A 12,987-nucleotide genomic window follows, 5' to 3' on the forward strand; every position below is an offset into this window, starting at 1 on the left:
TGGTATCCAGTTTTGCAAGAAGCCAGAAGATACAGAGTTGGAATAGAGAAAATCTGGGGATCTGTAGGATATGCAAAAACAGTGTTGGGAAATAGGCAGCTTGCTTGGAAGAAGCAACATTGAAAAATACATCTGGGGAAAGCTGATCAGGAAGAAAAAAGTAATCTGAAAGTTATTTTTAACTTAATGAGAAAAGAAGACAAAAATTGATGCCAAACAGCCTGTCCAGTCATTGGACGAAGTATCAGTGTCCTTGCTAGATTTCTTTATATTTGATTGAATAAATGTCATTTCTTGAGAAACATAGAACGATATGTGAAAAAAGCAGCTCACATATCATCCATCCATATCAATACCTACCTTAAAAGTATGTGGCTAAGGTTCCCAAGAGTGTTACTGAACGTTTGCAATACAGGCAGAACTACCAGCAGTTTGGCAGGACCAGAGATGATTTACTTCTGTACTTTCATGTAGCAGAGGCATACAGAAATAAAGTAAAAAATATAACCAGCATGGTATCACATACCTAGTTGTCCACTGTTACGTGCTTTGAGTACAACAGGGCAGACTATCAAATCAGCATTTTATAAACACTTTACACTGACCCAGCCACTGCCTAAAAGAGCGGTCAGTGGGGCAATGGCATCCCTTAGAGTAGATGGCAGAACCCCTTCTCACTTCTTAGCAATATGAGATGTCCGTCAGGTAAGAGTGAAGTTATCTTAATTTTACTGTTCCATGAATAGAAAAATACCAAAATTAAATATCGCAGACTTCACACAGAGAAAATTCCCAGAGAACTCCCTACCCGGTTAACTTAGTTAAGGTCTGCAGGCTGAGCTCCTTCCATCTCCAAAAGCACAACTGTCCTAACAGTTGCACCTACTGAGGATGACAGTGACAGTAAGATGGGAGGGAAATAAAGAGAAAGATGTCAGATGCAAAGGGAGAGACACAGGAGAGGAAGACAAATAGCCTGATTAATTTTATGCATTTCATTTATGTGTAAATCACCTTCAGCTATTTCCCCCTCTGTTATGTGATCCTGAGATGCTGCACACCTGAGTTAATTTTGAAGGTAAAAAAGACCAGGGAAATAAAGCTGCGTAATCTGTGTTTTGATAAGTTTCCTTTTAAGTCCTAACTCTTGTTTTCAGATGCTAATGCCACAAAGCCTTAGTGCTCAAAACCCACTTGACTGATCTAAAAAGCAGTTCTACATTGCACACCTCATCCAGAAAGACTGGTAAAATATTTAATACTGTATTTGTTATGCAGACAAAAAAGACCAAGTCAGTATTTACTAAGAAGTGAACATTCTTTTCTGACTTATTGAACCTGCCAATATTTGATGGCAAGAACAAAGCATGAAGCAAATCCAAAAGTATGTCTAGACCAACTTTAGAGATCTTGTCTGAACTATGCATAGGACATAAGGAATGTTTTTCAAGTAGCTTTGTCCATGCCAACTGCTGCAACATTCTTCCCATGTAAGAATATTGTTTAGATTTATAGGTGATGTGAGTCAATGCAACAGAAGTCTCCGTTCTCTGAAAACCAGTGGCTGCAATAGGAGAATGCAGTGCTACAGCTGGGAAAGGGCCCTGCCAGTGGAGTCTCTTGCAGTGTCAAAACTTGGGAAACCCTTGTCCCCAAAGCAGTGCCACAGCCTTTACGGGTAGCTGTACGTGCCACTCGTCCAGGAGCAGGTGGAGGTACAGCCGGGAAGGCACTACAGAGGAAAAATGAGCACCAGCATGAGTGCAATGAGCTGTGAAAGCACTGTACCTCGTCTACTGGTTTGCACAGAGAGGCTGGAGTAAGGATTGCTCCTGCAGCATAGATTCCAGAGGATGTCAACTCATTCTGCGGTAGGTCTGGGAATGTCAAGTCCTCCTGCATTCGAGGCAGGAGAAGGCACTGGGCATGTTGCTCGGCAGCAAGCACAGCCCACTCTGCTCTGTGTAGCATCCCCCTTCTGCTGAGGGGTGTGGGGGGTGATCCCACCCACCTTCCTACCAGCTGTCACTGCGTGCAGCCTGCTTATGGCTCCCTGTGCACTTCCTTCACTAGCACACCCAGCCCCAAGGCTGTGAGCATTTCCTAAGCCTGGAACCCAAAGGCCTGTCAAGCAGCTGAGCATTTTGCCAAACCAACAGATCAGCAAATGACGCAATCTGTTCTCCGTACCTTACAGATGCACATCTGGGAATGACTTCACAGCCTCCACTTCAAAAAGCTTCCTTGGCACTTCTTCCAAGAGATAATGGCAGTTTGCATTTACCAGCCAGTTGAATTACAGGGAGTTATCAAAAAACGTCCACTGAACATCCCTAAAATGTTGCCATCGTTTCTGACTTTGTTCCATGCCCTGCTCAACATCTGCCATAGCCCACGATGCAAACAAGAGCATTTCAGTGGCCTAAGGAATAAGGACCCCCTGTACATACATAAACCTCCTTTCTCCCGCCATAAAGAATGAAGTTGTATGGGTATAGACATTGCAAAAGGAGGGAAAAAAACCCTCAAGTGCCATTCTGCCTTTCCAAGTAAAACTCGGAGAGGAATATGGAGCAGCTGGATCCTCAGTAATGAGCGGGAAGGATGATATTTTGATGCCCAAATGTGGCCATCGTGAATACAGGTTTTCAGTCGCAGACTTGGTAGGGAGATAGAAGTGTCAAACCATTAAAGAAAGGGTTGGTTTTGACTTCTTTTCCAAGCCAAGGGTCAGGTTTGCCAAAATCTAACCCCTCCCTGCTTCTGCTAATAGCAGGGCTGTGCTTGCCCAACAGAGTAGGGCTAATGGTTCTGCCACAGCCTCCTGTCCCAAAATAATTGTCCTTTCCACTGCAGATCTGAAGGGAAGTTATTGGTGCTGTCTATTTCCCATAGACACAAAGGGTCTTTTTTGTTGACCACTGTCCCACTCCTAAAGGAGTTGGGGGCAGGAGTCCCTGCAGACACTTCTTGGGTCTGCTGGAGTCCCTGCAGACACTTCTTGGGTCTGCTGTTCATCACAAGACCACCCTCTTCTCAGTGTCATAGCCAGGAAGGAAAGAATTCCTCTATTTCCTCTGTGGGAAGAAATCCTAACAAGGATTTAAGAGTCAGACCACACAACTCTGCCCCCTCACCCACAGTTCAGTGGGGTTTCAATATAAGAGATCTTGTAAGAGATGGAGCTATACAGAAGCAGTGGAGGGGTGGGGGGAGAAAACAATGCTGAAATAATTCAGAACATGACATTTCCTTCTCCTAAATATAATGAACTTTTTAGTACTGTTTATTTTGAGAGCTGAGGAGGATTCTGTGTTCCTGGAGTTCTTTCTATCAGGCCCAAATCCCCACAGTCAGGTCTTGGAAATGTGCACCTTTTTTTTGCACAGTTACAGTAGTTTATCTTCGGTAAGGATTATAGGGCAATAAACAACTGTAAACCACTCTGCAATAAGTGTTGTGACCGGAGGACAGAGGGTATAGAATGTAGCTTGAAATTCAACTATGCAAAGCCAGTTTTGAAGCTCAGAGGAAAACTGGACTGATGAGTGTGTTGGACCTGCTGAGGACAGACCAGCCAGCTCAAGTAACGCTTTCTACTTCTCTTTCTATTATAAATGCATATTCTTCTAAGAAAGGAGCCTGATCAAAAGCAGAGACTCCTCTCTACCTCTGAGAGGCCCCAGCGTTTAAGCCTACGATACCGCAGTCGCGCATGGCTCGGGACGCCGGATCTCCTGCACGCGTATGCACCCTCGGTATGTGTGTGACACCACTTACAGCTGCAGTCCAAAAGTAGCAGCTGCCTGTTGATATAAACCCTCACACTGGAAAAACAGGTGATAATGAATTCTTAAAGCATATGCAAGTATTAAGCAACTACTCCATGAATTGCCAGCAGCTGTTTCAAGAGCCCTGCCCTGCTTGCCACAGGTATTTAGTTAAAGTATGATACCCGCCCTGATATAAACCACAGGCGTGTACTGCCCCAGAGTCCCTTAAGGCTTCTGAACCAGGCCGTGCCAGCAAGTGCTTTGGTAATTTCAAAGCTACCTGCTGTGACGCTTCCCGTCATAGAAAGGGAAACAAAAAGAAAGGAAAGGAACTGGAGAGAAATAGCAGGGTCTAATTTCCTTGTCATTTTGTAGCCAGATCATTCAGAGAAAGTCACATAGCTGTTCAGACTCTCAGCACTTTGAACGCTCTTCTAGTGGACATTCTGATCATAAAATCAGGTCGTATTCAGCCTCCGTCCCAGGCTTACACACAACAGCAAGAACTCCCCCCCATTTTCACAACAACAGAAACACTTCTGGTGCGTTCACAATACAGTTTTATCACTTTAGCTTTCACGGAATGTGGCACTGAAACATTTCTCCCCCTTATTCAGTTGATATAATCTAATTTTTTGGTAATACCTAGAAAGATTCCATCTATGCAGAGCTTTCCTTCCGCTGTACAGTCCAGCTTTACACTGCACCCTCTGCTCTCTGTCGTCTCTTGCCGTAGCTGTTACAGCTACAGCTGCCTCCTCCGGTACGGGAAGGAGAGGGACAGCGTGCAAGGAAGTTGCTGAGGTTATGGAGGAAGCAGTGACATGACCAGATTAAGGAAAACACGGATTCTAAGATCATAATTCTTAACTAACTGCACATCAAACTCAGAATTCAGGCAGCCAAGCAGAAACTCACAAAACAATGTCTTAAAGTAGTAATTGCTAGGTTTGGAAAATAAAAACAACCACTCCTAGGCTCCACAAATCCCATCTAAGAAGAATTCACATCTGAAACAACTCCATGTCATGAGAAACACTGAATAATAAGGCAGTGATCAAAGGTGCTGTCAATACCATTATGTTAGATGGGAGGGTAAGAGGGAGGCCCAGACAACTAACTGTGAGTAATCGGGTTATACCGCAGGCTTGTTTTCACACACTGAATGCTGCGGCTCTAATTTAACTGGGTCACCAAAACTTAGGCAAAAGCCTACTAACTTAAGGCTAGGAAGTGCCATTCATTTGCCTAACTTTAGGCTACGAGGTGTGAACGCTGGGAAGCATGAGCAAATCCACCCAGGGAAAGGCAGGAATCTGGACCAGCAGATGGAACAGGTAAAAATTGTGTTCCTCAGGTTTTAGGAATCCTCTGCCCTTACAAAATATTTCAAATTTCTTCCACATAGTCCACATTTAAAAACCACAGAAATTTAATAGAAATTTAAGAACAGAGTAAGTGCTGTGCCCTCCCAAACTGCCCGGACAATGGATATTCGCCTTGAAAATTGTATCCCTATCAAGCCCCAGGGTCCTGACAAGCATTTCACACAGTAATTTAAAGTAAATACCTTTCAGTAGGTAATCCTGCCACAGCCGTGTCTTGAAGTTCATGGAGGTCAGGGTTCTTCGGCTCGGTTAATGTGAGTGGTGATAGCTGTCTTCGGGCATCCTGAAGTGAGCTTTCATGTTCCGCATTTATCCTGCTCTGCTGATTTTCGGCAACAGTGAGATCTGTAGATGCAGAAGGCTCATCCTGCTCCATCAAAGGAATGGCTGGAGCATAATTTTTGTCCAGGTCTGTTTCCAGCTCTTCAGTGCTCGTGTTTAAAGCCGAGTCACCTTCACCAGTGACTAACATCCTTGCAGTACCTGTTTCAGGGATGTCTCCAGTTTTTTCGTTACCTGTCTTTGCTGTGCTTAACACTGTGTCACTCTTCTCTTTTACAGCTCCCTCAGTCGTATTGCTAGATCCTAGTTTGGAGTCTGTTTGCAAGCAATCATCCTGGCTTACTTCGTTTTTTAAGTAATCTATTAACCCAGGCACGGTCACTTTCTTTTCTTGCTGTGAATGTTGTGAATTTTCCGATGTTTCCAGGCATTCCTTATTTACTGGATCATCCTGGATCATCTGCATGTCATTCCGAGTCCTAATGTCGTGCATAAAATCGCTGTGAATGCGCGTCTCCTGATTTTCCCCAGGTAACACATTAAAATTGTCTGGCAATTTTTCACAACTGTAAGGTCCTCCCAGGACAAGTGTTGAAGCTGCCATGTCAGAGATGCTCTTGGCAATGCCTGGATCACTGTGCTCACTTTTCTCCTGTGCATCTGGCTTCGGATCCTGGCACTGTTCAGTAGGAAGACTTACATCCTCTTCAGAGGAAACTGGTTCTGCGTTACACTCTGTAATTAAGTTATTCCCCTCTGCGGTAGCAGCATCTTCTAAGTCGCTCTTCTGCACGTCACCTGTAGAGATAACAGCTACAGCGGGCTGTTGTTTACTGCCAGGATAGGCAGGGAAGTTCTCAGCTGCTGCCCCATCAAATGAAGCCAGTCCTTGCTTCTCTATCTCTAAGCTTATTAGCGATTCAGGATCAACGCCGCTAGCACACACGCATTCCTCTCTTTCCATCTCACCACTCTCTGGATGCTCAGTGGGTTTGTCTGGCATCTGCAGATTTTCCAGAGCACGTCATCCAATCTAGGGACCACTTCTAAACAGGTACTGGGCAGCCTACTTTTCTCAGTCTCCTGGAGACTTGCCGGTGGCAGCTCTGCCACTGTGTTTTCCTGTTGCAGAGATTTGCCCTTGGCAGTTTTGCAGGAAGACGCGGTAGCTAAAGACAACTCTTGCCCCTCTGCTTTTGAGATGCTCTCAGGAGCTCCTTTACCTGCCTTGTTTGATTCTGAAAAGCCCTCAGCACCACGTGGTTCTGCTGTATCCCTGGCCACTGGACTCTGTTTGAAGCCTGCATGATTTTCAGACAAAAGTTGGGGTAACTCAGCACTCAGTGTGCTGTGGACAGTTTTTTTAAATATCTGGCTGATATGCTCCCTAAAGTCTGGGAGGCTGGAGCCGATGTCCAGAGAGCTGCAAGTCAGAGCCTCATGTTCCCTTCCAGAGTTCTCTGCAGACTGCTCGGAAATACTGATCTCTGCCCTGGTTATGTTATTATTCTCTTTTGAAAGCCCTTCTATTTTTTCTGAATTCCCAGGTTTCTCTAAGATCTTACCGCACTTGTCATCTATGCAGATAATGCTTACAATTTCCTCATTACAGCCTTCTTGTTTACCTACAGATGAAAGGCTCAGCAGCTTCCCTTCTAGAGTAGGGAGAGCGAACAGAGGCTCTGCTGAACTGTCACTCTGCTGTTCTTTGAAGTTTACCTCACTTTCTGTTTCTTTGGATTTAATTGCAGATATCTCTTTCTTCAGCTTCTCAGAATTGAACTGTGATAAGTTGCCAGTACTCTGCCCCACATTTAAAGTCTCTGGCAGGGCTGAACTTCTGTTTCCGTCACCCCAAAAACTTTGGTCTTGAATATTTTTCTCATTAACACACATACTCCCTGCAGAGCTGTTTTCTGAATTTGCTGGTTTACCTCCGCTTACCCCGTGTGAAGGACCTAAGTGCACAGACACCTGAGAACCTGCAGCAATCTGCAAATTAGCGTTACCCTCTAAGGCGTTTTGGCATGTTACAACTTCCAGCTCATTATTTAGTAATCCCCCTCCAGTACCATTGTTTGTGTCGTTTCCAGGTTGCTGGTTAGGCTGGCTGAGCTCAGAGGTCTGCGTAGGGCGGGCTGTAAAATTTGCTTGACAATAACCAGGCTCCTTGGGTGTCTTTTGAAAACAGCTGGTTTTATATGACTTAGCAGTGGGAATTACTTCCTCCTCATGTGTCCGTGGTGAAGGAGATCCTTGCGCCTCTGGACTTCTATCACTTTTCATATGGCATGTTTCTGTGGCAGAAACACTGTCCTCACAACTTATCTCCACGTTTCCATCTTTTCGGATGATTTTGCCAGTCAGACCTTCAATGTTTTCCAAGTTTTTTGCAATTAATGGCATTTCTCCCCGAGTTTCTAGATGAGATACCTGAGGATCATTTTTCTCAGAATTATCAGAAGTATGTGCTATTTCTGTATCACTTGGCAAAGCCTGTGGTATGTTAGTGGCACTCGCCGAATTCTGTGTCCCTGGCACAGCGTTTATAGCAGCAGCACTGCTTTCACCCATGTTATCCTTTACCCTGCATACGCTGCCTGGCTGTTCATTCTCGTCAGCTTCTTCAGGAAACGTATCGGTATGACATGCTGCTTCATGCTGACTGGCTGAGATCAAATAATTATTATCCTGCTCCGGCTTGTTTGAGTTTTGCTTACTGCGGCAGTTTTCTTCTGCCTTAAGATCAGTTTTGTTGTGCTCGTTGCCATCTCGCAAATTAAGCACGGTCACACCAGAAATACTTTGCCCGTGCTCGCTGCCGCACATATCCTCTGACACCACGGCACTGCTTTTATCCTTGTCCTTTTCTTTCGCTGTGTCGGAGTGGCACTGGATCGGTGCTGGACATAGCACAGGAGATTCTTTATTGAGGCTGTTTGAAATATTTAAAGGTATTTCTGGTATGTGGCTGTGATTGTTCAGGTCCAACGGCCATTCAGGTTTTAGAGCGCTGTCTTTGTGCTCCTGATCATCTGCTCTGGTGACAGTTGTCAGACTGCTTTGCTGCTCCTGTGGTTCAAGCCCTGTATTTGAAATCCAGTCACTGTCACCAGCAGCAGACACTGGCTTCTCCATTTGCTCTGCTCGGGGAAGAGCCGTGGGAACGCCTGCACTTTCCTGCCATTCTCTGATACAGCACTCCAGGATCTCCGAAGGGCTGCACGTGTCCTCCTCAGAGGGGCGGTTATTTTCATGGACACTGCCGTTGCCCCCTTCCTCCATGTGAACTTGCGGAGGAGTTCGTCCTGATGTAGCGACTGTGGCTTGGGAGGTTTCTGAACAATCCACCTGGACACTTCTGTGACTTTCTGCAGCCGCTTGCTCCAGCTGAGCTTCCATCAGCACATCAGATTCCCCTTCACTTTTCAGTGCCAAATCTCTGTCCCCCACAAACCTTTCCACCGCAGTTTGGGGCTTCTCCTGTGGAACATCCTCATTTTCTTTACTATCCCTGGCACTGCTTTGTGCAGCTGCAGGTCCTTGCTCTGGATTTCCACAAGGCACTTCAGTGATGTGACCAATGTGTTCTTTGGTTTCCGAAACCCCTGAGGCCTCCTCAGTTTGTACAGCCACGCGATCCATATTCCCTGACAACTCATTTAAGCCCTGGAGCTCAAGTTTTGATCTGGACACCTTTGCACTTTCTTCTGACTTAGTATAGCTCTCAGGTTTTCCTTGACTCTCAGTTTTATACTCAGCTTCTAACACAGTTTCTCCAGCAAGAGCTTTTTCCCAGGATTCATCCTGCTTACTCTGCGTAATATGATTGTTCTCGGAGTGAGGGAGCAGTGAACTGTGTGCACTGGCTAAACAAACCTTTTCAGTCCCATTACAGCCTGACTGGCCAGAAGTTTTGTCTTCTGCCTCAGTGTTAAAGCCATCAAAACTCAGTGGGCATCCTTCCCTTGCAAACTGCGGTGTAGCCACGAGCTTACTCTCCAGGTCACCCATGGCAGCAGTTTTCTCTTCACTCATCTGTGGATCAAGTTCACAACCAAGAGACTGTGAGCTGTCTTCGGGCAATTTAACGTTACTGTCTAAATCCAGAGGCTTTCCATCAGCTCCTTCCCTTAGGTCACCTGCTGAAGTCTTTGCACAAAGCTTGAATTCCTCGGGACTGTGTCTCAAGTCGGTATTTTCCGTGTCCTCATGGTGGCTACTAAGAGAGTTCAATAGTAGTCTTTCTGCCCCACTTGACCCCTCAGGTAATTCACTGGTTTCTGTCACTCGTCCCTCCTCTGTTCTGATTTCAGTTTTTCCTCCTGTTAGACTCACCTCAGTTTCTTTTTGATCCAGCTCTATGGATCTGCTCAGAGAAGTACTTAATGCATATTCTTCCAGTAATGATCTTTTATCTACTGGGGAATTTTCCTTGGTGGGATTGATAATGCTTTCTGTTTCAGAAAGTGTGGTACTTTCTCTAGACACATCATCGGCTTTTATAATTTCATTGCTACTGGCTTCATCTTTTGGGCTTTCAGTTGTGACAGCTGATTTTTGTTCTGCCTTTCGCTGAAATGATAAAGGCACGCTGAAATGCTCGGCGCTAACAAGCTCATCCTCCTTTTGAAGCTCTCTTTGAAAAATGGGTTCAGTTTTTTCAGAGGCTGTTTTCACTGCTCCACTCCTCACTGGATCTTGAGAGTCATTTCCAGGCACGTATTCCCTCAAAGGCTCTTCAGGCTTTGGTACCAGGAAGAGATTTGGAGGGTTAGAAGGTAACTCTGACATTGAAGTACAGGTTTCTGATTGCTCTCCTTTGCTTCCAGGCAGAGCTAGGTTTGCCTCATCCCCTTTAGCTGTTGTTACAGCCCCCATCTGTAGACTGCAGACTTCCCTGATCTCAGGCAAGCCCTGAGCATGCACAATTGCTCCAAATTTTTCACTGTCTGAGCCTCCTGCTGCCGGATAATTTAGGATTAAGGTTTCCTTTTTCATTAGCAGACCCCCTCCACCATCTGTGTTCTGTCTACCTTGATGCATTACAGTCTGCTGCTGACCTACTTCCAAAACTCCTTGCTCCTGCTCGGCCTCCTGCGCAGTAAAATAATCTCCTGCTTCTTTACCCTGGGGAAAGGTGCTGACATGTGGGTCCCACATGCCACCCAGCTGTTCAGGCTGCCGGAGCAGCCCTAATTCACTCAAACTAATCTGTGTGACTCTGTGCATTTCTGTAATTGCTGCAGGAGGGCTGGGCTCCAGGCTTGGGCTTCTGGGAGCATCCTCACTGGTTTTTATAGGAGTGGCAGCAATATCGTCACAATTTGGGCCTCTGTCCATGGGTACAACATGTGCTATTCCCTCTTCTTCGGTGTTCACTGGACCTGGTGATGGCACTGCTTCGTTGCAACTCGAGGGTGGTAACCTGGCATTGCTGGTTGTCAGATCTGCTGTGACATCTTCCTTGGCACAGTCTGCTGAAGACACTGAGGTGGGCAGACTTCTCTCTCTGGCTTCGGCAGCCTGCTTTAAGAAATTAGAGCCCGTTTGTCCTTCATGTTCTTGCAAGATACTGTTCTGTCCTGTCACCTCTGAAGACACCATTCTTGAATTTGGATTGGATACATCTTCAGCACTGTAGCTACTGATGCCTTCATTACTGATGCTGCCAACAATGGAAACGTTTATTCATTTCGTGTCAAAAAAGAAACAAATAATATGAAGCAAATGAAGCAAAGAATAAAAATTCATGCCACTGGTGTTTCAAAGCCATGCAGTACGTGCACTGAGAAGCTGATAATCTGCTTTCAGGAGCTAAACCATCAGCCACACATTACAGTGATGTAAATGCTCATTACTCTGGGAAGGATGTCCCCAGTCTTACCTGACAGCCACCATGCTCAGGGCGTGCATTTTAACTATTCCAAAATCTGTCTTAGTTAAGTGTGGGGAGAGGGGATACACATCTAACAAACTAAGGGGGAAATATGGGAAAAAGTGACAAAAATACTGTAAAACCCACCAGTACCTCAAAGTTTTTAATTTCTGCTTCTGTGAGACTACTTTGTGCACAGCTAAAGGTCCTGCAACCCATAATAACTGCTGCTATCTGGCTGCACTTCTATTGTGTGGCAGAAGATTAAGAAGGGCCCATCTGTTGAGTTTTTTCTCCAACTAATCAGCACATTTGATTCTCACCAAAAGGCCAAAGGTCCCGCCCCGCACTGCCACACAACGATACACACCCTATGAGGTCATTTTATTGCAGTGTTGGATTTCAGTGCATATAAGCTGTAAGTGTTTGTAGGAGCTCTCTCCCCACCCATTAAAGATAAGACAGAGATGATGCGTGTGCACTAACTGTAGGGAAGGAGAAGTTATTTTTAATAGTTTTCATGTGCACTGTGCAGGCCTCAGTTCCCACATCTAGGTTTGTAGGTGATGAAATGGGTTAATCTTGTTCTCTCCCTCACCTCCCCTGGGAAGCCTGAGAATATATCCAACGCCTTAGGGAACATGGAGTGAAATATCAAGTCAAAACTGAAGGTAGAATGGTACCTAGGAGCAAGGGGCATCGTTTACTTGATATCTCCCACCTCTCTCCCTCCCATCCAAAGCAGACACCCAGAGTTATAAAAGATTCTTAAAACACTATCTGTAAGGCTGAGCATAAAGTGGATTTTAAGTAGCCTCCAGAAATCCGAGAAGCATCTTTCCCTTCTCCTCCCAAGTTTTATGCACAAAACACTTGATGGAGACGTGAGTGAGTGACCAGCTCTCGGATCCCTGCACCTCAGGTCTGTGTTTATACACTGACCCCTCAGCAACCGCTGAAGCAGCACTGAAGCCCCACACACTTGGGCTGTGCTACAGTGCACAAGACACACTTCGGGGGTGTGCGTGTGTGTGTCAACCCCCCTCTTTATACCGGGGACTGGCCAGTGAGACAATTTCTTTATGAGAGGGCTGCACATAAAACTGAACATGAACCTGTCTTAGACCCCAAAAACCTTCAGTGTCATCACAACGGAAAATGAACTAGTTTCTAAAGAGCTATCAAAATTGGTCTATGTTTAGGGTAAGCCTCAAATCTAACGTAAAATAGCTATACCATACGGTTAATTTATAGGTTAACCAAGTTTCAGCAATGCTCGGCATCAGCTTGTACATTTAATTTATAACACCCAATAAGATTTATTTAAACTTTAAAAAATTCTTTTGCCCCCGAATTTTTCTTTTGCCAGCACATGGAAAACACTCATCCATATAAAACTTACTGATACTGGGAACAACCCAGGTGGCAGTGCAGTATCTGGTATTTGCTGGATCACCGACAACATGGGACATGGTAGGACATGAACAAACAAGGAGATGCTAGCAGGCTTTCCCTAAGGAAGGAATAGACTTTATCATTTGACACTAATTATGCACTCAAGGACTCTTAATTAGAAGAGGAGGGGCAGAAACCACAACACTGAATCAGGGAGGGGATGGAAAAGTGGGAGTCAATTGCTATTCCAGCTTTTTGTTTGCATTGCAGG

The 12,987-nt window shown here is 45.3% G+C and overlaps 1 protein-coding gene across 1 annotated transcript; it reads right to left on the reverse strand.

Annotated features, from left to right (window-relative positions):
* Nucleotides 1-5,343: 5,343 nt before the first annotated feature.
* On the reverse strand, nucleotides 5,344-11,420 carry LOC104516538 (the record flags this gene model as incomplete). The annotated part of the gene is given in 3 exon segments (XM_010160891.1): nucleotides 5,344-6,466; nucleotides 6,469-11,111; nucleotides 11,331-11,420. Coding segments are annotated over 3 exon segments (5,856 nt in total), but the record flags the coding sequence as incomplete, so codon positions are not given.
* Nucleotides 11,421-12,987: the final 1,567 nt, after the last annotated feature.

This window comes from Eurypyga helias, unplaced genomic scaffold, assembly GCF_000690775.1.
Source record: "Eurypyga helias isolate BGI_N326 unplaced genomic scaffold, ASM69077v1 scaffold40351, whole genome shotgun sequence".
In the NCBI taxonomy this organism is placed as follows: Eukaryota; Metazoa; Chordata; class Aves; order Eurypygiformes; family Eurypygidae; genus Eurypyga; species Eurypyga helias.